This window comes from Triticum urartu, chromosome 3 (assembly GCF_003073215.2).
Source record: "Triticum urartu cultivar G1812 chromosome 3, Tu2.1, whole genome shotgun sequence".
NCBI lineage: Eukaryota > Viridiplantae > Streptophyta > Magnoliopsida > Poales > Poaceae > Triticum > Triticum urartu.
The window spans coordinates 350,886,034-350,910,765 of record NC_053024.1 but is presented as its reverse complement, the minus strand read 5'-3'; the positions used below and the strand labels follow the sequence as shown (position 1 = coordinate 350,910,765).

The 24,732-nt window shown below is 49.1% G+C and overlaps 1 protein-coding gene across 1 annotated transcript; it reads left to right on the top strand.

Moving 5' to 3' along the window:
* Nucleotides 1-16,054: 16,054 nt before the first annotated feature.
* On the top strand, nt 16,055-17,591 carry LOC125548368. The gene is made up of 2 exons (XM_048711989.1): nt 16,055-16,651; nt 16,729-17,591. Exons 1-2 carry the CDS (start codon nt 16,248-16,250, stop codon nt 17,015-17,017), a joined length of 693 nt encoding a protein of 230 aa, XP_048567946.1. The 5' UTR covers nt 16,055-16,247; the 3' UTR covers nt 17,018-17,591.
* The last annotated feature ends 7,141 nt before the right edge of the window (nt 17,592-24,732 follow it).

Below are 24,732 nucleotides of genomic sequence, written 5' to 3'. Positions count from 1 at the left end.
TGCCCTGCAAAAACAAGTTAGACGTCCTCTACTTTGTTGTTGCAAGTTTTACGTGGCTGCTACGGGCTTTAGCAAGAACCGTTCTTACCTACGCATCAAAAAACCACGACGATAGTTTGTCAAGTTGGTGCTATGTTAACCTTCGCAAGGACCGGGCATAGCCACACTCGGTTCAACTAAAGTTGGAGAAACTGACACCCGCCAGCCACCTGTGTGCAAAGCACGTCGGTAGAACCAGTCTCGCGTAAGCGTATGCGTAATGTCGGTCCGGGCCGCTTCATCCAACAATACCGTCGAACCAAAGTGTGACATGCTGGTAAGCAGTATGACTTATATCGCCCACAACTCACTTGTGTTCTACTCGTGCATATTACATCAACGCATAAAACCTAGGCTTGGATGCCACTGTTGGGGAACATAGTAATTTCAAAAAAATTCCTACGCACACGCAAGATCATGGTGATGCATAGCAACGAGAGGGGGGAGTGTTGTCTACGTACCCTCATAGACCAGAAGCGGAAGCGTTAGCACAACGCGGTTGATGTAGTCGTACGTCTTCACGGCCCGACCGATCAAGCACCGAAACTACGGCACCTCCGAGTTCTAGCACACGTTCAGCTCGATGATGATCCCCGGACTCCGATCCAGCAAAGTGTCGGGGAAGAGTTCCGTCAGCACGAAGGCGTGGTGACGATCTTGATGTTCTATCGTCGCAGGGCTTCGCCTAAGCACCGCTACAATATTATCGAGGATTATGGTGGAGGGGGGCACCGCACACGGCTAAGAGAACGATCACGAAGATCAACTTGTGTCTAGAGGTGCCCCCTGCCCTGTATATAAAGGAGCAAGGGGGAGAGGCCGGCCGGCCCTTGGGGCGCGCCAAGGAGGGGGGAGTCCTCCTCCTAGTAGGAGTAGGACTCCCCTTTCCTAGTCCAACTAGGAAGAGAGAAGGGGGAAGGAAAGAGAGGGAGAGGGAGAGGGAAAGAGGGGCCGCGCCCCCCTCCCCTAGTCCAATTCGGACTCCCCATGGGAGGGGGCGCGCCGTCTCCTGGGCTGCTGCCCTCTCTCTCCCCTCAGGCCCACTAAGGCCCAATACTTCCCCGGGGGGTTCCGATAACCCTTCCGGCACTCCGGTTTTCTCTGAAATCACCCGAAACACTTCCAATGTCCGAATATAGCCGTCCAATATATTGATCTTTATGTCTCTACCATTTCGAGACTCCTCGTCATGTCCATGATCATATCCGGGACTCCGAACAACCTTCAGTACATCAAAATATATAAACTCATAATGAAACTGTCATCGTAACGTTAAGCGTGCGGACCCTACGGGTTCGAGAATAATGTAGACATGACCGAGACACGTCTCCGGTCAATAACCAATAGCGGAAACTAGATTCTCATATTGGCTCCTACATATTCTACGAAGATCTTTTATCGGTCAGACCGCATAACAACATACGTTGTTCCCTTTGTCATCGGTATGTTACTTGCCCGAGATCCGATCGTCGGTATCTCAATACCTAGTTCAATCTCGTTACCGGCAAGTCTCTTTACTCATTCCGTAATACATCATCCCGCAACTAACTCACTTAGTTGCAATGCTTGCAAGGCTTATAGTGATGTGCATTACCGAGTGGGCCCAGAGATACCTCTCTGACAATCGGAGTGACAAATCCTAATCTCGAAATACGCCAACCCAACAAGTACCTTCGGAGACACCTGTAGAGCACCTTTATAATCACCTAGTTACGTTGTGACGTTTGGTAGCAGACAAAGTGTTCCTGCGATAAACGGGAGTTGCATAATATCATAGTCATAGGAACATGTATAAGTCATGAAGAAAGCAATAGCAATAAACTAAACGATCAAGTGATATCCTAACGGAATGGGTCAAGTCAATCACATCATTCTCCTAATGATGTGATCTCGTTAATCAAATGACAACTCTTTGTCTATGGCTAGGAAACATAACCATCTTTGATCAACGAGCTAGTCAAGTAGAGGCATACTAGTGACACTCTGTTTGTCTATGTATTCACACATGTATCATGTTTCCGGTCAATACAATTCTAGCATGAATAATAAACATTTATCATGATATAACGAAATAAATAATAACTTTATTATTGCCTCTAGGGCATATTTCCTTCAGAACCGTGTACAACTAACGTCGCCGTGTACCCCTACTTCCACATTCGTCGCCGAGGATCAGTAGTACCACTACTACCCACTACGCCCGTGTATGACTTCTTCCACTACGAACGTCCCGAGAAAGTCTACTTCCCCTACACCGCATCGAACTCGAACCCCTCCGTTAATGCACGCTACAAAGGTATAACCCTGAGATGACCACCCGTGAACGAATGCATGTGTGGTGTTGAGATGCTCGTGCTTGCTCCATGCTCGAATTGTCGGTGCACGTTGCCCCTCTTTTGCCTTGTCACCGTCGTCGACCCGTGGGAACCCGGTATCCAAGAGCACCCTACCGTTCATCGCACGACACGCTTCCATCACTTTTCCTTTTGCACCGGTATCTCCATGAGCTACTGGAACCGATATGTTGCCATGGCATCATTTCCGGATTCGTTGTCGTGGCACCCCTTTCGTTTCCGCCACGATGACAAATGTTTCACAATATGCTCATGTCAACTTTTTCTTAAAATTGCATAAACTTAAACATGTCATCCGCATCATGATAATAACATTTAAAATGTTTAAAATTGTTGTTTGCATTAAATTGCTAAATGCACATGAGGATTTACCGGAATTGTTGTTTGATGTTTTCGGCCTCATTTAAAATGCCTAACTATGTTTTTTACTCATGTTTTCATCTCTTGCATGTTAATCAACATTTAATATTGTTGGGTACATAAACGAGAGAGAACTAAATAAGTCACGTGGTGTTTCATCAATATGCAACTCGTTGCATATTGAGCTCCATTTAACTTGTAGTATTGTTTGTGCTTATTGCCATGCCATGCTTCATTAAACTGGACATGCATCATACTTGTTTGCACATCATGCCATGTTTATGTGATGGTTGTTTACTATGTTGTTTGCTTCTTTCCGGTGTTACTTCTTCGGGTTAGTTCCGATAACGTCGTGTTTGTGAGGATCCGTTCGACTACGTCCGTTTGTCTTCTTCATGGACTCGTTCTTCGTCCTTGCGGGATCTTAGGCAAGATGACCATACCCTCGAAATCACTTCTATCTTTGCTTGCTAGATGCTCGCTCTTTTGCTATGCCTATGTTGCGATACCTACCACTTGCTATATCATGCCTCCCATGTTGCTAAGCCAAGCCTCTAACCCACCATGTCCTAGCAAACCGTTGTTTGGCTATGTTACCGCTTTGCTCAGCCCCTCTTATAGTGTTGCTAGTTGCAGGTGAAGATGGAGTTTGTTCCATGTTGGAACATGGATATTTGTTGGGATATCACAATATCTCTTATTTAATTAATGCATCTATATACTTGGTAAAGGGTGGAAGGCTCGGCCTTATGTCTGGTATTTTGTTCCACTCTTGCCGCCCGAGTTTCCGTCATATCGGTGTTATGTTCCCGGACTTTGCGTTCCTTACACGGTTGGGTTATAATGGGAACCCCTTGACAGTTCGCCTTGAATAAAACTCCTCCAGCAAGGCCCAACATTGGTTTTACCATTTGCCACCTAGCCTTTTCTTTCCCTTGGGTAGGCCTGCCCAAGGGTCATCTTTATTTAACCCCCCCCCCGGGCCAGTGCTCCTCTGAGTGTTTGTCCGAAACGGGCAGCCTGCGGGGCCACGTTGGGGGCAACTCGAGGGCTGGTTTTACTCGTAGCTTGACCTATCCGGTGTGCCCTGAGAACGAGATATGTGCAGCTCCTATCGGGATTTGTCGGCACATCTGGGTGGCTTTGCTGGACTTGTTTTACCATTGTCGAGGATGTCTTGTAACCGGGATGCCGAGTCTGATCGGATTGTCTTGGGAGAAGGAATATCCTTCGTTGACCGTGAGAGATTGTGATGGGCTAAGTTGGGACACCCCTGTAGGGTTTTGATCTTTCGAAAGTCGTGCCCGCGGTTATGGGCAGATGGGAATTTGTTAATGTTCAGTTGTAGAAAACCTGAAACTTAACTTAATTAAAATGCATCAACCGCGTGTGTTACCGTGATGGTCTCTTCTCGGCGGAGTCCGGGAAGTGAACACGGTGTTGGAGTTATGCTTGACGTAGGTTGTTCTAGGATCACTTCTTGATCATATATTTCTCGAACGTGCTTTGCCTTCTCTTCTCACTCTCATTTGCGTACGTTAGCCACCATACATGCTAGTCGCTTGCTGCAGCTCCACCTCATACCATTACCCTTCCTATAAGCTTAAATAGTCTTGATCGCGAGGGTGTGAGATTGATGAGTCCCCGTGACTCACCAGATATTCCAAAACCAGTTTGCAGGTGCCGATGATATCATGCAGGTGACGCGACCGAGATCAAGGAGGAGCTCGATGAAGATCGTGATTGTTATGATGTTCCATTTCCAGTTGATCAGTAGTGGAGCACAGTTGGGACGATCGGGGATCTGTGTAGCATTTGGGGTAGTCTTCTTTTATTTTGGGTTCCGTAGTCGGACCTTGATTGTATCTGGATGATGTAATGCTTTTATTCATGTAATTGTATCTCTTCCCCTTATGTATTACATGGGTTGTGTGAAGATTACCTCACCTGCGACATTCCTTACAATGCGGTTATGCCTCTGAGTCGTGCTTTGACACATGGGAGATATAGCCGCATCGTGGGTGTTACAAGTTGGTAATCAGAGCCTTCCCCGACCTTAGGAGCCCCCTGCTTGATCGAATCGCTGGCGTTGTTGAGTCATTTAGGAATATATATATATATATATATATATATATATATATCGGAGAGTAGGAATTCTTTTTACTCCTCAGTCCCTTCGTCGCTCTGGTGAGGCATCCTGACGTAGAGTTTTGACTCTTCTCTTCTCAAATTTCACAAAAAAAATTAGGATCACGCGGGTATCTTGGAATCGTTCCGATGGTTTTGTGACGAGAACAATGTTCTTGGTGCCTCCTGACATTTAGGGGTTGTGGCAGTGTCCCGAGGTGTTGAGCTCCGAGGTGTTGTCGTCACAATTTTATAGTTGCAGTTCTGGTATACCTGAGTTTTGCCGACATCGAAAATCTCTTTTATGCAGTTGTTGGTGAGATAACCTCGACGCCACCCAGTACTGGGGCGGGAGTTCGGGAGTATTGCCATAACTCGTATAACGGATGCTTTTCAAAGGTTGAGGTAAATGATTTTCGAAGGTTTCATAGTTATGTGTTGAAGGATGGATATAGCTGGATGTAGGATTTACTAGTTTTCGGTGAGATATTATGCTTCCCCTATATCCCCAACACCTGATTGCATAACTGGAAATTTTCGGGAGTTTATAAGTGGGAATTCAAGTAGCTCCTAGGATATCTTTCCGACGGATGTATGATATGAAATTGGGGTTCGACATCTAGTGGTCCGCCTATCCACGGTTGGTTTTACAGTGGTCTCGTTGTGTCTTAAAGAGTCCTTGGCTATGCTGACTCGGGGACACTTCGTATGTCATGTGCACTCCCTTGTACATGATGGTGTTGTACGATCGAGCCCGTGTAGGCCTCACCATGAAAACTTTGGACGAAATCTCTATCATATGTTTGTTCCGGCTTATTCTGCAAGCCAATCCTTTTATTTTGTTTTCAATTGTGGTATTCGAGTTGCTTCAATGTCAAGTGTTGATCACATACCTTCTCTAAGCGATGTTCTCATGTTCCTATGTGAATATCAATCCTTCATGACAATTGAGATTGTCATGTGAATCATTTTCAATCGGCGTGTTTCTCCTTAAGTGGATCCGATCATTTCAACATTCGCAAGATCAACTCTAAGTATTCTCAACGGTGTTTGTTTCATTCGTCCCAAGTTGTCTTTGTTTTTTCCCACCCACCCACCCTTTTTCTTCAAGGACTCGGATTTCTTAATCTAATATCCATCTTATTGATGTGAAGTCTCTCCATTCCTTTCAGTCAATGTTCTTATCCGTTGATTCTCATGAAGATGCTCTACAAGTTCATATTTGTTCGTTCTCTTTCTTCTCCGGTGGGTTCAAGTCAAGCTTTGTCCATCATATCTTGTCCTTGTTCCAAATGTTTTCCTCATGCCGGTGCACCTCTTTATCTTTCACCTCCCACTATTCATTTGGTCTGCAGTGCTGAAGATATCCCAGAAGATTCAAGTTCCATTATCAATTTCGCTCAAGTTCTTTTGAGGATGTTATCTCATTCAAGCCGTTTAATTCAATCGGTGCAGCCTCTTTTTCAAGTAATCGTTCAAAGATGTATCTTTTGAGTGGGCCCTAACCCACAGGTCTTTTCCCAGGATCTTACCTGACTCCTCTATTTTCCCGGAGCTATTCCCAAATCTTTCCAAGTTTGACGTAAGAATGAATTATCATCAGTCATATGTCTTTCTCCAAGATCTTTCATATGCTTTCATCGTTGGTTCAACCTTTGTAATTTTCATTCTGGAGTGCCTCAACAATTCTTGGTGGTGTTTCTCGTCATCATTCTCACATTTGAAGACCAAAAGAGGAGTTTCTCTTAAATCTTGCTCCATTCTCTTCAAGATTCGTGATTCTAGGTTGTTGCCATCCTCTCATAATTGTTTTCGATTGTGAGATATTCTTTTCATCCTTCCGGAGCAATTCAAGAGTCTTTTCAGTTTGATTCTCCGAAGCCCATCATTTCAGGTTTATTCATTCTAGCTTTCAGCTCTCTTTCTCTAAATCTTACCGGTGCATCATTCTAGTATGCTCTAATCAGCTTGGGATCTATTCGTTCACTTGCATCTAAATTATCTCAAGTATCTTCTTTCGTTCTATAATTCTTCCCGGTGTTTCTTTATCTTATATTCGTTCATTTTCAATTCTTACAGTGGTTCATTCAAGAATTCTCCTCCTTGGCTATCAATTTATTCATTCATGCTTTCCAAATTCTACCGGTGGATCGTTGAAGACCTTCTCAAGTTGGCGCTATATCTCTCTTAATCCTTTCTACAAGAATAAGTAGTGTGCCAAATCCATTGTTTGTCATCAATTAAATTGACGAAGGATAAGCATAATGTAATTCTTATTCTTGTTTCATCGAGTAAATTCAATTTCTTATTCTGGAGGCTCATCAAATTCTCGGTTTCACTTGATTCATCTTTTCATTTTCCGGAGTTCCAAGTTTCAACTTATCTCATCGTAAATCTTCATCCAATCAGTGCAAGGCTTCACCTTGTGTTTTCAACTTCTCTTTCTTTTCGTGTGATCATCCTTTTTTGTTACCAGAGTTCTTCATGGAGGCTCTACATGATGGTTCATCAAGGATTAAATTCCTTCTCGAAGTGTTCATCAAGATCCTTTTCAGAGGAGCTCAAGTTTTTCTTCATCTTGAAATCCGGAGAGCAATTGTTCTCCCTTATCTTTTGAGGTGGTAATATATCATTCTTCATTTACAAGAATGACGTATTTAAACCCATCACTTTCTTCATTGGAGTTATCTTGGGCTAAATTTCACCTAAAGCTTCTCCTAAGGATTGTTGCTATTTATGGTGCTTATAAATGATCCAAGTTCTTCAATTATCCTCCCGGTGAAATAAGCTTCTCGTCTCCTTGTTGATATAAATCCAATCTATTGTTTTCGTTAGTGGCAGAATTTCACCTCATAATTTTGGGATATTTTCCATAAGCCCACTTCAAGCTTATCCTTTTTGTTGTTGATAATCCAACAAGTCCGTTCTAGCATTTGTTGTAAGCGTGTTCTACCAAGATCTTGTTTTCTCCTTCGTTCATTCTATTCCATCCTCTCATTTCTTCCGGAGGCTTTGAGATGTTGCTCTCTTCAACCCATCTTCTTGTTTTGTCAAGATCATTTTATTTCCTTTGATTATCCATTTAACCGGAGTGTTGTGTCCTCTGCTCAAGTTCTTTTCGCCTTTTCAAGTCTTGCATCTCTTTTCAACCGGAGTGTTGTCCGAATTTGTTCTTCCTTGTTCCTCTTTCCTCACGGAGTGCTTTCAACTTTGTTCTTCTTCGTTGTATTCTTTCTTTCAATTTGTTCAACCTCTAAAGGTTCTTTGATTTCACTCGTTTGTCAAAGAAGCAACTTAGTTTTACCTCTTCTCTTCCTCTTCCGTTTTCCCCGGTGCCATCCTAGATCTCGGGACGAGATCCTCTCATAGTGGTGGAGTGTTGTGACGCCCCAAGACCGGAGCTTCAGACGCCTTCCATGTTTTCCGAGTTTTGTGGTGTGATTTGTTTTTGTTTGTTGCTTTCATCTTTGCATCAGGTGCATTGCATCATGTCATCATGTCATCATGCCGTTAAATTTTTTTCCAACTCACTTAAATAAATTGCATGGATTTCTGATCCATTTAAATCGAGGGAGTTCACATGGTGAAATTCTCTTTATAACATATGAAAGTCTCCTACTATTATTAGGGAGCTATTATAAATATTCCATTTTTCGGAATCACCCATAACACAATTGCACTACTCTTCAACTCTTCTTTTACCCGACTCAACCTCCTATCCTTCCTTTTCGACCTTTTAAGTTAAATTGCAAATTGAATTGCAATTTTACTTTATCCATTAATGTTCATCTTGTGCCCATAAATCATATCTATTATGTAGGGCCATCCTATAAAAATTTAAGCCCATTTGGGTTCGGTTTGGTTAGGTTATAAATTCATGCATGTTTGGATTAAATTCGAACATGTTTAAATTTATGGTCTGTAAAAATCCTCACACCAATTTTCTTTAATTGACCATATCCCAAGGACTCCAAAACTATTTTTTTTGTCTCTCCCTAATTACACTGCTACCTCTCTGTGCATTTATGCAAGTTCTATTTATATCTTATAAATGGATTAGTAGAGTCAACAGAGGAGGAGCATTCTACTTGAGGCCCAGTTTCTCTCCGCGCAGTACCACAACCCACTTGTGCCTCCCCACTCTATGCTGGTCCAGCCCAGTCGCACCTAACCCTAGCTAGCCCAGCGTCGACTGCACACATCCCCCTCTCATTCCCACGCGCACCGCTCCTCTCTCCTCTTGTCTCCCTGCTCGCGCCGCCAGGAAGGAGTGCCTGCACCCAATGCCTTCTGCCGATCCCATGTCATATCGATCTCTCCCTCTCCTCTCGCTCAAGCCAACCACCCCGCGGCCCCGCGAGCTTGCCTGCCCGCACAGCCATGGCATCGTCGCCCTCGACCCGGCTCGCCCTCGACGTCCCCTTCGCCGAAGCCCTTCCTCCACCTCTTCTCCGACCTCCCACGACAGCCACGTCGCGCCCTCAAGCGCCTCGCCTCCCGCGGCCGGTCCAGGACCTCCTTGTCGCCTCCTCGTCTACCCGGCGCCACGGACTCGTCAGCTTCGTCGCCATGGGAGGAGCCCCTCGACCCGTCCCCTTCGGCCCCGATTCCGGCGAGCGCCGCCCCGTCGACTCTCCTCCGCGTGACGCCTTCCCTCTACTGCCTCGTTCCTCTACCCGCGACTGTCCTTTGCTCTCCCACCTTGCCTCACGTGAGCCACATGGCCGCCGACCATAGAGGCCACCGTGCTGGCCTGCAGCTTCGTGCGTGCTGCCTTGCCTTGCTGCTGCTTCGTCCGACCGCGGACGACCTCCATCGAGCTCGCCCGGCCACCTTGGACCTCGGCGTGGCCCTGCCTCCACTAGCAGCCTCCTGGTGTCGGCCGTTTCCATGGGTTCGGGGAGCCCCAATTCTTGTCTGTGGCCTCGTTGGCTGTTGATGTTACGATGTTGGCTTTCTCCATCGTCTCCCTGGGTTCGTCAAGTCATGTACCAGGAGCCCAAGCCAGAAGACTCCGTGGATGTGCATCTCACTTGTGCCATTTTGGATCGTCAATAACGTTTCGGGATTCGCCAAATACCATTACGCCCGGACACCACGGATCCGTAAAGTTCCGCTACCGTCGCCAAAAACCCGAGACGAAGTACCCCGACGGTTCGTCGAGACTGGAAAGTTCGAAGACCCCAAGTACCTCTTCGAAACTACCGAGTACCACTACCGTCAACCCTCGAAGACTCCGTGGACGTCAAGTTTCTCGCCGTGACCCTGAACATCTATGAGAACGCTGTACGACTACGACCGTGGCCGAAGAGCCGTGTACAACTATCGTCGCCGTGTACCCCTACTTCCACTTTCGTCACCGAGGATCTGTAGTACCACTACTACCCACTACGCCCGTGTATGACTTCTTCCACTACGAACGTCCCGAGAAACTCTACTTCCCCTACACCGCATCAAACTCGAACCCCTCCGTTAATGCACGCTACAAAGGTATAACCCCGAGATGACCACCCGCGAATGAATGCATGTGTGGTGTTGAGATGCTCGTGCTTGCTCCATGCTCGAATTGTCGGTGCATGTTGCCCCTCTTTTGCCTTGTCACCGTCGTCGACCCCGTGGGAACCCGGTATCCGGGAGCACCCCACTGTTCATCGCACGACACGCTTCCATCACTTTTCCTTTGCACTGGTATCTCCATGAGCTACCGGAACCGATATGTTGCCATGGCATCATTTTCGGATCCGTTGCCGTGGCACCCCTTTCGTTTCCGCCACGATGACAAATGTTTCATAATATGCTCATGTCAACTTTTTCTTAAAATTGCATAAACTTAAACATGTCATCCACATCATGATAATAACATTTAAAATGTTTAAAATTGTTGTTTGCATTAAATTGCTAAATGCACATGAGGATTTACCGGAATTGTTGTTTGATGTTTCTGGCCTCATTTAAAATGCCTAACTATGTTTTCTACTCATGTTTTCATCTCTTGCATGTTAATCAACATTTAATATTGTTGGGTACATAAACGAGAGAGAACTAAATAAGTCACGTGGTGTTTCGTCAATATGCAACTCGTTGCATATTGAGCTCCATTTAACTTGTAGTATTGTTTGTGCTTATTGCCATGCCATGCTTCATTAAACCGGACATGCATCATACTTGTTTGCACATCATACCATGTTTATGTGATGGTTGTTTACTATGTTGTTTGCTTCCGGTGTTACTTCTTTGGGTTAGTTTCGATAACATCGCGTTTGTGAGGATCCGTTCGACTACGTCCGTTTGTCTTCTTCATGGACTCGTTCTTCGTCCTTGCAGGATCTCAGGCAAGATGACCATACCCTCGAAATCACTTCTATCTTTACTTGCTAGATGCTCGCTCTTTTGCTATGCCTATGCTGCGATACCTACCAGTTGCTATATCATGCCTCCCATGTTGCTAAGCCAAGCCTCTAACCCACCTTGTCCTAGCAAACCGTTGTTTGGCTATGTTACCGCTTTGCTCAGCCCCTCTTATAGCGTTGCTAGTTGCAGGTGAAGATGGAGTTTGTTCCATGTTGGAACATGGATATTTGTTGGGATATCACAATATCTCTTATTTAATTAATGCATCTATATACTTGGTAAAGGGTGGAAGGCTCGGCCTTATGCCTGGTGTTTTGTTCCACTCTTGCCGCCCTAGTTTCCGTCATATCGGTGTTATGTTCCCGGATTTTGCATTCCTTACACGGTTGGGTTATAATGGGAACCCCTTGTTAGTTCGCCTTGAATAAAACTCCTCCAGCAAGGCCCAACATTGGTTTTACCATTTGCCACCTAGCCTTTTCTTTCCCTTGGGTAGGCCTGCCCAAGGGTCATCTTTATTTAACCCCCCCCCCGGGCCAGTGCTCCTCTGAGTGTTTGTCCGAAACGGGCAGCCTGCGGGGCCACGTTGGGGGCAACTCGAGGGCTGGTTTTACTCGTAGCTTGACCTATCCGGTGTGCCCTGAGAACGAGATATGTGCAGCTCCTATCGGGATTTGTCGGCACATCTGGGTGGCTTTGCTGGACTTGTTTTACCATTGTCGAGGATGTCTTGTAACCGGGATGCCGAGTCTGATCGGATTGTCTTGGGAGAAGGAATATCCTTCGTTGACCGTGAGAGCTTGTGATGGGCTAAGTTGGGACACCCCTGCAGGGTTTTGATCTTTCGATAGCCGTGCCCGCGGTTATGGGCAGATGGGAATTTGTTAATGTCTGGTTGTAGAAAACCTGAAACTTAACTTAATTAAAATTCATCAACCGCGTGTGTTACCGTGATGGTCTCTTCTCAGTGGAGTCCGGGAAGTGAACATGGTGTTGGAGTTATGCTTGACGTAGGTTGTTCTAGGATCACTTCTTGATCATAAATTTCTTGAACGTGCTTTGCCTTCTCTTCTCGCTCTAATTTGCGTATGTTAGCCACCATATATGCTAGTCGCTTGCTGCAGCTCCACCTCATACCATTACCCTTCCTATAAGCTTAAATAGTCTTGATCGCGAGGGTGTGAGATTGCTGAGTCCCTGTGACTCACCAGATATTCCAAAACCAGTTTGCAGGTGCCGATGATATCGTGCAGGTGACGCGACCGAGCTCAAGGAGGAGCTCGATGAAGATCGTGATTGTTATGCTGTTCCGTTTCCAGTTGATCAGTAGTGGAGCCCAGTTGGGACGATCGGGGATCTGTGTAGCATTTGGGGTAGTCTTCTTTTATTTTGGGTTCCGTAGTCGGACCTTGATTGTATCTGGATGATGTAGTGCTTTTATTCATGTAATTGTGTGAAGTGGCGATTGTAAGCCAACTATGTATCTCTTCCCCTTATGTATTAAATGGGTTGTGTGAAGATTACCTCACTTGCGACATTGCTTACAATGCGGTTATGCCTCTAAGTGGTGCTTCGACACGTGGGAGATATAGGCGCATCGTGGGCGTTACAACTCCCTTGTCCCTTCTATCACAAATCGCAAAGCAGTGAGGCGTCAAATCACAAAGCACGGACAAAGCAACCACCATTTCACTCTTCGCTGACTCCGCTTCTCCATCATCTTGTTCGAGAAACCACCTTACCGCACTAAGCTGGACGGACGACGCTATTGTGTAGTACTAGTATATTTACGCGTCCTTTGGTTCAACGGACTTCCTGGATGCAAAGAAAGCGGTTGTCTCAGCTTGCAGGCGACACTTGCGAATGACTTACCGTGGTCTCCCTCAATGGTGTGCTCCGTCGAATGCACTTCGCCAAACTACAACGTTCGAGATATCATCGACGTCACCGCAATGGGGAAGGAAGTCAAATAGTTACTACCTCCATTTTTTTATACAAGGCCAGTATCAAAATTACAATTTGTAGAAGGCCACTAACACTAATCTAGGCAAAATTGATGGGGTTTGCCTCATACTAGCAACCAAGGACATTAATATACCCTTGCATGCATGCGAAATTGAGAAGGTTGGTTTGCATGGCACTGCATTAATCAATCAATGAGGAGTGAGATGGTTAGCTCTTTGGGCTTTGGCGAAAAATACGCATTAATTGACACGTCAAATGAGGATTTGTATCGATCAATCCCGCGAAGGAAAACCCCGCCTTTCTTTTTTAACACAAGTAGGACATACGTACTTGTATCCTGTTTGGGTCTAGGCCTTGCATTGCCATACTTCGCCACACATTTTTTCCAAGCTTGCCTAAAGTTTTCAAAATGAAAAAGAGGTACACTTGCGCACGGCTGTTGCGGTCGCACCACACCCTCACACAGTCGCTCCTGCACGCCGCAAACCCAACCAAGGGAACGCACCCTCACTGACACGTGCTACCGCATGTGATCAAACCAAACTCAGCCATCCTACCGCTGACACATAATTTTCGTTTATATAGTATGTTTATCTAACCGCATGTTGGGGAAGATCCGTACAGCCCGTGCGGTGGTCTGATGGGGAAGAGGAAGAGGTGAGGAAGAAGAAGGGTTAGGAGACGTAGGATATTCATCCAACCGCCTGAAATGGTCGACTGACCCAAATGATGAAAGTCAGGCGACTTGCATAAATATATGTTTTTACACAGTAAAAGATCCCTAAAAACAACAACATAAAGAAAAATTATCACTGCTCGCAGACCGAGACGGCCTCGTCGTCTTCGGCTGCCGGCATGAACTAGCCATAGCTGCCGACATGTGTCTCCGCACCGTGGTTGTCCTCGGCCTCCAGCTACTTGTTCACGCGGAGAGTGTGCTCTGCATGGATGCGAGCACCGCCCGGTTCAAGTCCAGGCCGTCCGGTTCCGCCTGCAGGACGGCCTCGATGGCAGCGGCATCCGCACGCTCCACATCGAGTTGAGCCTCTGCCGCCTGGTTCAAGTCGAGGACATCCAGTTCCGCCTACAGGAAGACCTCAACGGCAGCGGCATCCGCGCGCTCCATGTCAAGTTGAGTCTCCGACGCCGGTTCACATCCACGACATCCGGTTATGCCTGCACGAGGGTCTCGATGGCACCGGCATCCACGTGCTCCGCATAGAGTTGAGCCTCTGCCTCCCGGTCCTCCTTTAGGATCGCCAAGTTAAACCGCTGGTCCGCCTGCACCAAGGGAGGCCCGGACACGGGCACGAAGTCGACGCCCATCATCTCATACGCATCGGGGGCCTTCTGCGCCGCGACCTCCGCCATGAACATTGGATCGGCTTCCTCCTCCTCAGAGCTTGGCTCCAGAGAACTCAGGGATTGGCCCACCGCAAAGCGAGCTTGGAAACGGATGTCTGTGGCACCGACCGCCGCCGCCATTTCTGTGCGGTGCTCCAGCGTCAGCATCTTGTAGTATGTGATCTTGCGACGCACCATGGCTTTCTTGCGAACTAGGGGACGGTTGATTCGGACTAGGGGATCGAAAGGTGGGGGAATGGGTTGGAAAGGAGGTGTGGTTTTGGGGCAGTGGTGACCAGCCGGCAAGTAGCTGGCATAGGCCGAGCAGCGAAGGTTCTGGTGTGAATAGTGGTTCCGATGACGACCGGTCAATCGGTTTTGACTATGCAGAGTTTGCAAAGCCGGACGGCTGGAGCCTGGAGAGTTGTGGGGTGGGATGGAGTGGACCAAAGTTTCGGAGTTTCACGTGGCAGACGTTCGTACCTCCCCACCGTTCCTGTCGACGACGAGGCAGTGGCTTCGTAAATCTCAAGATGACTAGCAAGATGTCCGTGCATTACACGGAACATTGGGTTGCATTTTTTTATGATATCTCGAGAATTTCATCAAAAAACGGTATCTCAAGAATTTCATCGAAAAATGATATGTCGAGAAAGATGAGAGATATATAAGGTGATGAGGAGTGGGGCGCGGTGGTGATTGGTAGTCAGACTTAGCGGAGGCATGGGGATGCACTACACCGGCAACAGCCACGATGCCAGATTGTTCTAGAGGCTTCCTGTTTTAATTACTCAATAATGAAGTTGTGGGAGATAAGGATGAACTATGGAGGTGCGGGTATCCTTTTGCAAAATTGCCATAGTTTGCTTTCTATCCATCAGATATAGATCGGACGGTCTATATTGCAAGACGGCAGGCACACCATCATCACCGAGAGTAGAGATAGAGGTATGATGACTCAGTCTTTGGAAGGTGCTCACAGGGGTAGGGTGTGCGTGTGTGTGTTCATAGGGGTGAGTGTATGTGCGCATGTATGAGCGCTTGCATCTGTACTGTGTTATAAAAAAGGAGTACTCAAAGTATGCAAGTTCATAAGGAACGGACGGTGTACATCACTCTTGTCGCGTTCGTGTTGCACCCCGGCACGCTGGACCCTCCATGTTGCTCACTGAATGTAACGCGCTTTGTCTTGCATTTTCGCTCGCTTGTGGGACCGCAGTTGAGAGCAAACCGACGTCCCTCCCCCGCCCGCGTCATTTGTACTACTAGAAGAGAGGGAGGTCGGCCGAGTGTTACTAGTACTCCCTCTGTTTTATGCGGAGTAAATAAAAACGGAGGGAGTATACTACTAGTACTATGAGCATTGCATGCTCTACTGAAGATGTTGTTAGTACTCCACTAGTACTACTACTTCTACTACTATTGGACAGGGAGCTTAAAAATGTTACTATTGGACTGGCTATATGTGGCGAAATCCTAGTAGGAAGAGCATGAGCGAGAACAAGCACATTCACATGTTTGAAAACAAATTGGAAACCATCTCTTTTTGAATACAAATCTAGGAGTACATACGAGTATCCGGAGCCAATGGTTAGTCATTGGTATCCTTTCTTTGCCATGTCTCAGCTTCTCCTTCGCCCTGATGCGACGAGGGAAGTGTTGCTGAACGTGATTTGACCGACGCATGACGGGACGAGGACGCAGGTAATGGGCTCCGAACGGGCCCGCTCGGAGGGAGTGGGATCATCCGCCGAGCACCCGAAGTCAGCTGGTGGCGAAGCGGGCGACGCACACCACACGGATAAGTCTCCTCGCCGAAACCCCCTTCGAGACTGGTCAGACGACGATGAGGAGACCCTGACGCACGTCGGTGGTGAAGCGACGCCAAGGGGAGGAGACGGCATCATCGACCCCCCCAAGGCGGCTGATGCCGGATCATCCCACGCGTCGGCTGCCACAAGTCGGCCGCACGGGAAGGCGGACGTGGCGCCGAGGAAACCGACCGCGAAGCGCACGGCGGACCCGGCCGCCGCCGGCAGACCGCCCGTCAAGAAGAGGCGCCGCGCCGTTCCGGTGGCGCTGATGAGACCATCCGTCTCGATGGTGGTTGGGTAAGTTCATCTTGCTGACTCTGGCGAGCTGTCAAGTCGTTCTTTTTCTTCCTTATGCTTATCTACTCTTGATCCAGGTCACCACTGGCGCTGGTGTTGGCGGTGATAGATGTCGTGTCTGGGGGTGGCTTCGCGTTTCGGAGGTCCCGGAGCAGCGCCATTGACCGGGACAAGGAGGTGGCCGATGAGGACCTCATCCTGAATCCGACGACGCCGAGGGCTTGCCCTAGCGGGACCGAAACAGGGTCCTGTACGAGATGGAGGCGGCATCCTGGGCCTGGGCCAGGGCCGCAGAGGCGAGGGAGTGGGCCGTCGAAGAGTCGGCATGGCCGGAGATGCCGGCGGGGATGTTCTTCGTGCCGCTGATGGAGGAGTAGCACGGCCTGGATGGTCGGGCGGAGACTGCGGTGGACGACCGGGAGGTCGTGGTTATTGGCGATGGCGGATGGGACGTCGTAGGTGCCGATGGGTGGGGAGCCGCAGGGGACGGTGGATGCGGGGCCGCAGGCAACACCGGCCGTCGCGCCAGGGTCGAGGCCCGCCACGCAAGAGACGGCGAGCCACAAGCACGCCCTGGTGGTTAGGCAGCCACCAAGGGCACGGGTGGACGATGGCGGGGTGGTGCCTCCAGACGACTTCGGCCTGCTGCTAGATGACCCGTAGGGCAGCTTTGAGGAGTTGGGTCCTTACGCGGACGAGGACGCCGGTTGGACGACATCCGCGTCTCGATGGACCCGGAGGCCACCGGGGAGAAGCCGGTGGCTGCGCAACCCGACGCGGGAGCCGTCTGAAGCCAAAGCCGTCCTGTTTATCTTTTTATCATTTCTGTTAAGTAGCAGGTCCACCCACTCACTGGGGTGTTGGTGAATGTAATGAACTTTTGGCCTTGGGCCCATTTTGTTGTAATGTAAATATTTTTGTGAATGTTTATGCTTTTGCTCTTTCTTCTCGAAGTCGTTTTCTCGTCTACTCCTTCTTTGGACCTCCCCACCACGAGTCGAATAGCCGGGTTCCGGTCTATGACAAGGAGTTCGGTCCTTGGAAAGAGTGTGTAGTAATTAGGCCCTTCAAACATTGAGCGCGAGCGAAACACCCACTAGGCCGGCTGGTGGCAGCCGGCGGAGCCAGCTGGCAAGCAGTCGGTCGTGCGGCAACTCTAGTGCGGTAGGACCGGGTTGGCCAACCCGGCGGATCCGACTTAGTGTCTCGCGGCGTGTTGGTGCTACGGCCTGTAGTTCTTGCGGGCAGATAGCCGAAGCCGAACTGTGGCGTAGGGCGAAGTGGAGGACCTCGGCAACTCGAACACACCAGGATGTGCTAAGGAGGACGGCGGGTGGTGGTCAAGCCGGCCAGACCCCGAGCCCCCGAGTTGAGCGAGTCAACCCGGCAGTGGAGGTTTTAAGAATATTTACAAGTGTGTGGAACACGATAACTTGGTAGGAAAAGGCAGCCCCCGAGCGTCGTTCGGGGGTCCCATAGTTTTTCATATGATTGAAAAGGCAGTGGTACATACGTGCATACAGCTAACTGTAAAATGGGCGTAGAAGCTCTGCGTTCCAGGGACGGCTTATCTCTTCGCAGGCGGTGTCCCTCTTGCGTTTGTTTGGCTTGCAAGCGTCGATGAGGTTGTAGGCGTTGCGGTCACACAAGGCTTTGCTGATGATGAAGGGGCTCTCCCATGGGGAGGCCAACTTGTGCTGGCCGGCTTGCTGTTGGACAAGCCGGAGGACGAGGTCTCCCTCACAAAAAGCGAGAGGCTTGATCTTCTTGCCGTGTTAATGCCTCGGTCCTTGCTGGTAGATGGCGGATCGGCTAAGAGCCAAAAGGTGTGCTACTTCGAGCAGGTCGACACCATCTTCACATGCTTCCTTGGCTTGGTCTTCTGTGTACATCACGACTCGCGGCAAATCGAACTCGATGTCAGTTGGGTGACGGCTTCTACTCCGTAGACAAGGAAGAACGGGGTGAACCTGGTCGACCGGTTTGGCATTGTGCGAAGGCTCCAGAGGACTGTCGGCAGCTCATCAAGCCAGCTGCCGGGCAAACGGACGAGGGGCTCGACGAGCTGTGGTTTGATGCCGGACAGGATGAGTCCGTTGGCCCGCTCGACCTGGCCATTGGGCTGGGGATGGGCCACGGAGGCCAGGTCGAGGCGGATGCCAGAGACGGAGTAGCATTGCACCAAAGTGCCTTTGGCAAAGTTGGTGCCATTGTCCGTGATGATGTTGTGCGGGACGCCATAGTGCACCGCGATATCCTTGACGAACCGGACGGTCGTCGGCCCGTCCAGCTTCTTGATCGGCCGTGCCTCGATCCACTTGGTAAACTTGTCGACCGCCACCAGCAAATGCGTCATGCCGCCTTGAGCGGTCTTGAAGGGCCCCACCTTGTCGAGTCCCCAAACCGCGAAGGGCTAGGTGATCGGGATAGTCTGCAGGGCTGAAGCCGGCTGGTGGCTGCGCTTGCTGAAGTGCTGGCGCTGTCGTGGTTCTAAGACTGACAGTAGAATGGGGGTAGGTATGAGGAGACAAGATCCCAGCTATGGTGTAGTTGTACACACAAGATTTACGAGTTCAGGCCCTTCACGGTGGAAGTAAAAGCCCTACGTCTCGATGCCTGGAGGCGGTCGACTGGATTATATGAGTGTGGTATTACACGGGGTGCGAACCCTTGTCCCTGAGGAGGGGGTGGCTTATATAGAGTTCGCCAGACCCCTCCCGCCCTCAATTACAAAGGGTTTAAGGTACATAAAGATGGGGCATTACTAATAACGCTAGTAATAAAGTGACATAAATGACCACTTAAGTCTGCAGAGTAAATGCCCGACCGTTGCTTTTTAGAGTGGCTTTCTATCTTCTGTCTGTCGAGTGATCATTGTCATGGTCGAGTGACATTGAGTCTTCTGAGTGGAACGTTTCTGGTCGAGTGGATGATGGTGTCCCTTGAATACTTCTGGATTTAGGGCGATGTCCTAGTGGAGGGTGTCTAGGTCAGGCCTATGACCCTACCCTAGGTACATAGCTTCATCATTAGCCCCCGAATGGTTCAGGGTTTGAGTGGAGAAGGAGTTGAAAATACCTCCGACTCAATTCTTGAGCTTCGGAAGCGTCTTATTGAGATCAAATGACCAATCACGATGACTTCAACTTCTTTTTCAGTCGCCTTGATCCATTCTTAGTTTGTCGAGTGAACTTTTATTGAAAAGCTTCGAGTGTTGATATGGAAAAAATCTTCCGTCTGACAGGTTGCTCTGCTGCTTGCGGATACTGCGGGATTCGAATTTCAGGAAGCGCGCGGGGAGGAGGAGGCCGCGGTAATCAGAGAAGATTAGGTAGGGGCACCTTGATTCCCGTGCCACCTTTTTTGCCACGTACTGCATGCGCGACTGTTGCGGGATTTGATGGGATTACTTGGACCCACAAGTCAGCCACTCGGGAGAAGACCTCATATAAGGCGACGTGGCTGGGGTTTCTGCACAGTGCGCCCCATTCTCTCCCTTTCTCCTCTGTTTCTGCACCACATCCACCTCTGCTCTCGGCGCTGTCGGCCCGCTCGAGCTCCGTCCGCTGCAATGGGGAAGGAGAAGACGGCGGCCTTGGAGCGCGTGAAGAAGGCGACGGCAAAGGCGAAGGGGAGGAAGACCAGCCAGGGCGGATCTTCGTCGAGATCCGGCCTGCCGCGCGGCTGGATCCAGGGAGATTGTATTCGGTCGACAATCCGGCAAGACGATATCGATGATCTGGTCGAGGGGGGACTGATTCCCCACGAGTCAGGGCGGCTCCCGGAGGATGAGACCGAGCCGCGGCCGCATGAGGGTGAGTGTGTGCTCCTCGCCACCCACGTCGACCGTGGTTTTTCTTTGCCTCCCCTCCCTTTCTTCCGAGGTTTCTTGAACTTCTTTGGAGCACAACTTCATCATTTTCCCCCAATACCATCGTGTACCTTGCTGCATTCGTGTCCATGTGCGAGAATTTCCTGGGTTGTCGACCACACTGGGCCTCTTTAAACACATTTTCACCTATCGTTCTCAGTCGGTCAAAAAGGCCAATCCGAGTGATGAGAGGACACATGTGATACAGATGTGTGGGGGTCTTGGGATCCAAATGAGATGTTAGAGTACTTTCCCAGCCATGATTCTTCCCGAGTCAGTCAAAGGGTGGCAGTCGACCTGGTTCTACTGTAAAGACCAGCTGACTCCAGGCCAGTCGACTGGGCTTCCCCCCTTTTCCATGGCTCGAGTCAAGAAGCCCTCTGCCTTGAAAGTGACTCCGGAGGAGAAAGCGGAGGTGAAGGTGCTGGTCGAGTGAGTGGTCCTGCTCATTCGTGATGGTGTGACTGGCATGGATCTGCTGGAGGTCTTCCTCAGACGACGCATTCAACCACTTCAAGCTCGCGACCATCTGATGTGGATGTATTCGGGCATCGATGATACCACTCTGATCCACCCAGAAGAAGTCAACGAGGATACGGTGGAGCAGTGGTTGAGGGGCATCACTGGCAAGAAGGATAACCCCAGGGGGTCCAGGAGAATCCCTCCACTCGACAACTCATATGAACCAGAAAAGGTCCAACTCTAACTTCCGAGTGTTTTTTGATCTATCATGTAATTGTTGTTTGCCAATCGACTGACATTTGTTCCACTTGTTGTCTTTCAGGCCCTCACTGAGATGTACTCGATGCCCAACGGAGAGCAGGAGCAGGACCCGGAAGGGGAGGCGAGCGGAGGCGAAGGCATGGATTTGCAATCTGATGGAGGAGAAGAGGAGGAGGAAAGCGAGGACTCGAGCAGTGGTGAAGAAGTCGAGTCACCGCCTCGCACTAAAAAGCATTCCAAACATAAGCACGGCCTAGTGAGTGTCCATGGAGAAGTAGCTAGGCCGACCGGACAAACTTCCAAGCGCACTTGGACCTCTTCCCCTGTGCTGACTGAGAAGGCCCCGACGCAACAAAAGGTTACAGAACCAAAGCCTCGGAAGGCCCTGCCCAAGATCAAGATCGACATCCCCGCCGCTTCTGCGTAAGTGTCTTCTCTCCACTTTTCGATCGAGGATTTATGTTGTCGACTCTCTTTCTCATTTGTCCGAGTGAATCTTGAAACTTGCAGAGCTGCTACTTCTGGGACTTCTGCTTACAGGGATGGTGATGAAGACGTAGAAGACACGGTCACTTCTAACCCGGGTATGACTTTTGCAGACTTTCCTTTGCTTTCTCAGCCATTTTGTTAACCGACTGAATTCTAACAACTAATTCTTTTTGCAGCTCCTCCCCATGTCATTGATCTTCCGGATGACGACTAGGACATGCCGCTGAGGCCCAGGAGGAGTAAGAAGGCATCAACTAGCAAGACGTCCCAATCAGTGTCGGTGGCAGAGCCAGTGATTCAACAGCCTAAAGATGTGACTCGGGCTTCTGTTACTTTCGTTGTTCCAGTATCAAGTGAACGCCCCACATCATCGATTGCACCAGTGTTTGCTTCAACTATCCAGCCTCATGCCTCAGAACTTCAAGCTGCCACGACTGAACCGCCAACCCCATTCTTCACTACTCATCACGTTCCAAAAAGCCAGGCAGGCGCCGCCGCAGAAGCCATTCGCCAAGCTGGCATAATGATGGAGTGAGTGAAGGTGGTGCATGAAAACAGTCAGGCTAATTATGACGCCAGTGCGACAGTTCGAGCCAATGTCTAGGTAAGTTGGCTTCTGACTGAACTCTTATCTTGTTGCTTGTTCTGTTAGGATATGCTACTTGAAAACTTTTCTTTGTGCATCCTCCTGTTATTCTGCACTTCGCATCTGCACACCCACTGGGTGTTTGAATTTATGTCGAGTAACTTTCCTAGTTGGGTCGACTAGGTTGTGTTAGTTGTAGTTCTGGTTTAGTGGGGGCACACATAGTGCACCCACTAGGTGTAGTACCCGAGGCCACCGTCGAATGTGTGATTCAGAGGAGGTCTTGAGAAAAAATGTCTTTATTGTTTCACTCTTCCACTCGGTCCTGGCGGATCATGTTGAGCGGAATCCGAACCAGTGGGGGCACGCTAAGTGCACCCACTGGGTGTAGTCCCCGAGACGGCAGTCGACTGTTGGCAGACGGTTGGGGTCTAAGTATGTCTCTTTCTTTTCTTTTTTTACTCCTCCACTCAGTCTGGCAGGCCATGTCGAGTGGAAACCAGTGGGGGCATGATAAGTGCACACACTGGGTGTAGTCCCCGAGACTACTGTAGAATGTTTGATTCTGCGGTAGTCTTAGGATTCTATTCACTCGGAAGCGAATGATCTTTGATCTTGTCCATTGATGTATCTTTTGTCGACTGTAGAAATCATGTGAGCTTATCTCCAAGTTCGCCGAATTTGAGGAAAAGCAGAGGCAACTCAACCTTGATTTGGAGCTGGCCAGTCAAAACTTAAAAAAAGGCTCAAGACGAAGTAGCTGGTACGGAAGGTAACGACCTGTCGACTGTTTATCTTGACCATCTCTCGAATTATCTCTTCGTTCCTTTCCTTGACCCGAATGCACATTCTTCAGAGAAAATGAAGCAAGCCTTGGCACAAAAGGATCTTGACCTTGCAGCTGCACAGAATGAGGCTAAGGAGAAGACCGCACTTGCTGACAAGAAGCTGGCTTCAGTCAGAGCACTGGAGGAAGACAACGCCAAACTAAAGGCATCCCTCACCGAGGCCAACAGAGAATCGAACCGTCTGAAGAAGGATAAAGTTTCTTTGAACGAGAAGATCGAAGGCATTTCTCGTAAGAGAAATGACCTGGAGGCTTATCTGGGGGCACTTGCCAAAAAGATGTTCCTTATGCTCGAAGGTATTTCCCTTTGCTCGATTGTTTAGCTGTTGTCGATTCATCAGGCATTCTTCGACTCATTATTTCTTTGTGTTTGTAGAATTCTGCCAAAACTTTGAAGAAGAGACTGGGCGGGTCGAGACAGGTCTGGACCCCGTCCTTTCTCCCGTCGGTGATGATGAGGCTATGAACGTGCTTCGACTGGAATCCCGTGTTGCCAGCGTTACGAGCTATCTTGCTCGCCTGAAGGTGGCGGTGTCGCGCATCGATACAACACTCTGGCCAAGGGCGACGCTTCAGAATGACCTCGAGTCCCTGATGACTCGACTCAATGAGGTCCCTGGTCGAGTGCAAGAATGGAAGAAGTCTTCTGCCCGATGCGGTGCTGACGTGGGTGTGTCGCTGGTTCGTGTCCACTGCAAGGAAGCCCGAGAAGAGAAGCTGGCAGTGATCAAGGTTGCCAATACCAAAAGGCATGACTTCCAATCCTTCATGGAAACCTTCATTGTTGCTGCCACTCGGATTGTTGACGAAATTAACCTGGACGAGTTCGTCGAGCCTGCAAGCCCTCCTCCTGCGGAGTGAACAAACTTTATGCCTCGCCTTAAATTTGCCTCGGAATGCCGAGTGATTTTGTAACCATTAAACTCCTTCGGGCCTGATGCCCGAGTACATAAATCCGTGTTCTGGAACCTTAGGATTTTATCTGAACTTTGGTTGCTTTTGAATCTTTTGACTCTTTGCGCAGGACTTGTTTCTTGTAGTTTGAGTTGCTATTGACTTTGTGATGCAGTTCAGTCGAGTGAATCATGGGCAGATTGTGGTCGACCTGCACCCTGCCACCCTTATGGATAAGGATGGAGCGGACGTCGTATTTGTGGCGAAGCTCCGAGGGCAGATCGTGGTTGACCTGCACCTCGCTGTCCTTACGGGTAAGGATGGAGCGGACATTGTATTTGTGGCGAAGCTCTGAGGGCAGATCATGGTCGACCTACACCTCGTCGTCCTTACGGGTAAGGATGGAGCGAGCCTTAAGACTTAGGCGAGTACTGGACTGCAGCTAAGCCCCCGAGTGGGAGGGTTGTCCACCACTCGGTAGAATTTCTTTAAACTTAGGCGAGTATTGAACTGCAGCTAAGCCTCCGAGTGGGAGGGTTGCTCACCGCTCGGTAGGTTTTTTTTAACTTAGGCGAATACTGGACTGCAGCTAAGCCTCCGAGTGAGAGACTTGTTCACCACTCGATAGGATTTTTTAAACTTGGCCGAGTATTGAACTGCAGCTAAGCCCC

Bases quoted from the DNA above. Each gene is read 5' to 3' on its own strand.
- LOC125548368 (XM_048711989.1), top strand. From the start codon at position 16,248: ATGGGCTCCGAACGGGCCCGCTCGGAGGGAGTGGGATCATCCGCCGAG. The intron at 16,652-16,728 runs GTAAGTTCATCT...CTCTTGATCCAG, and splicing joins TCCGTCTCGATGGTGGTTGG to GTCACCACTGGCGCTGGTGT.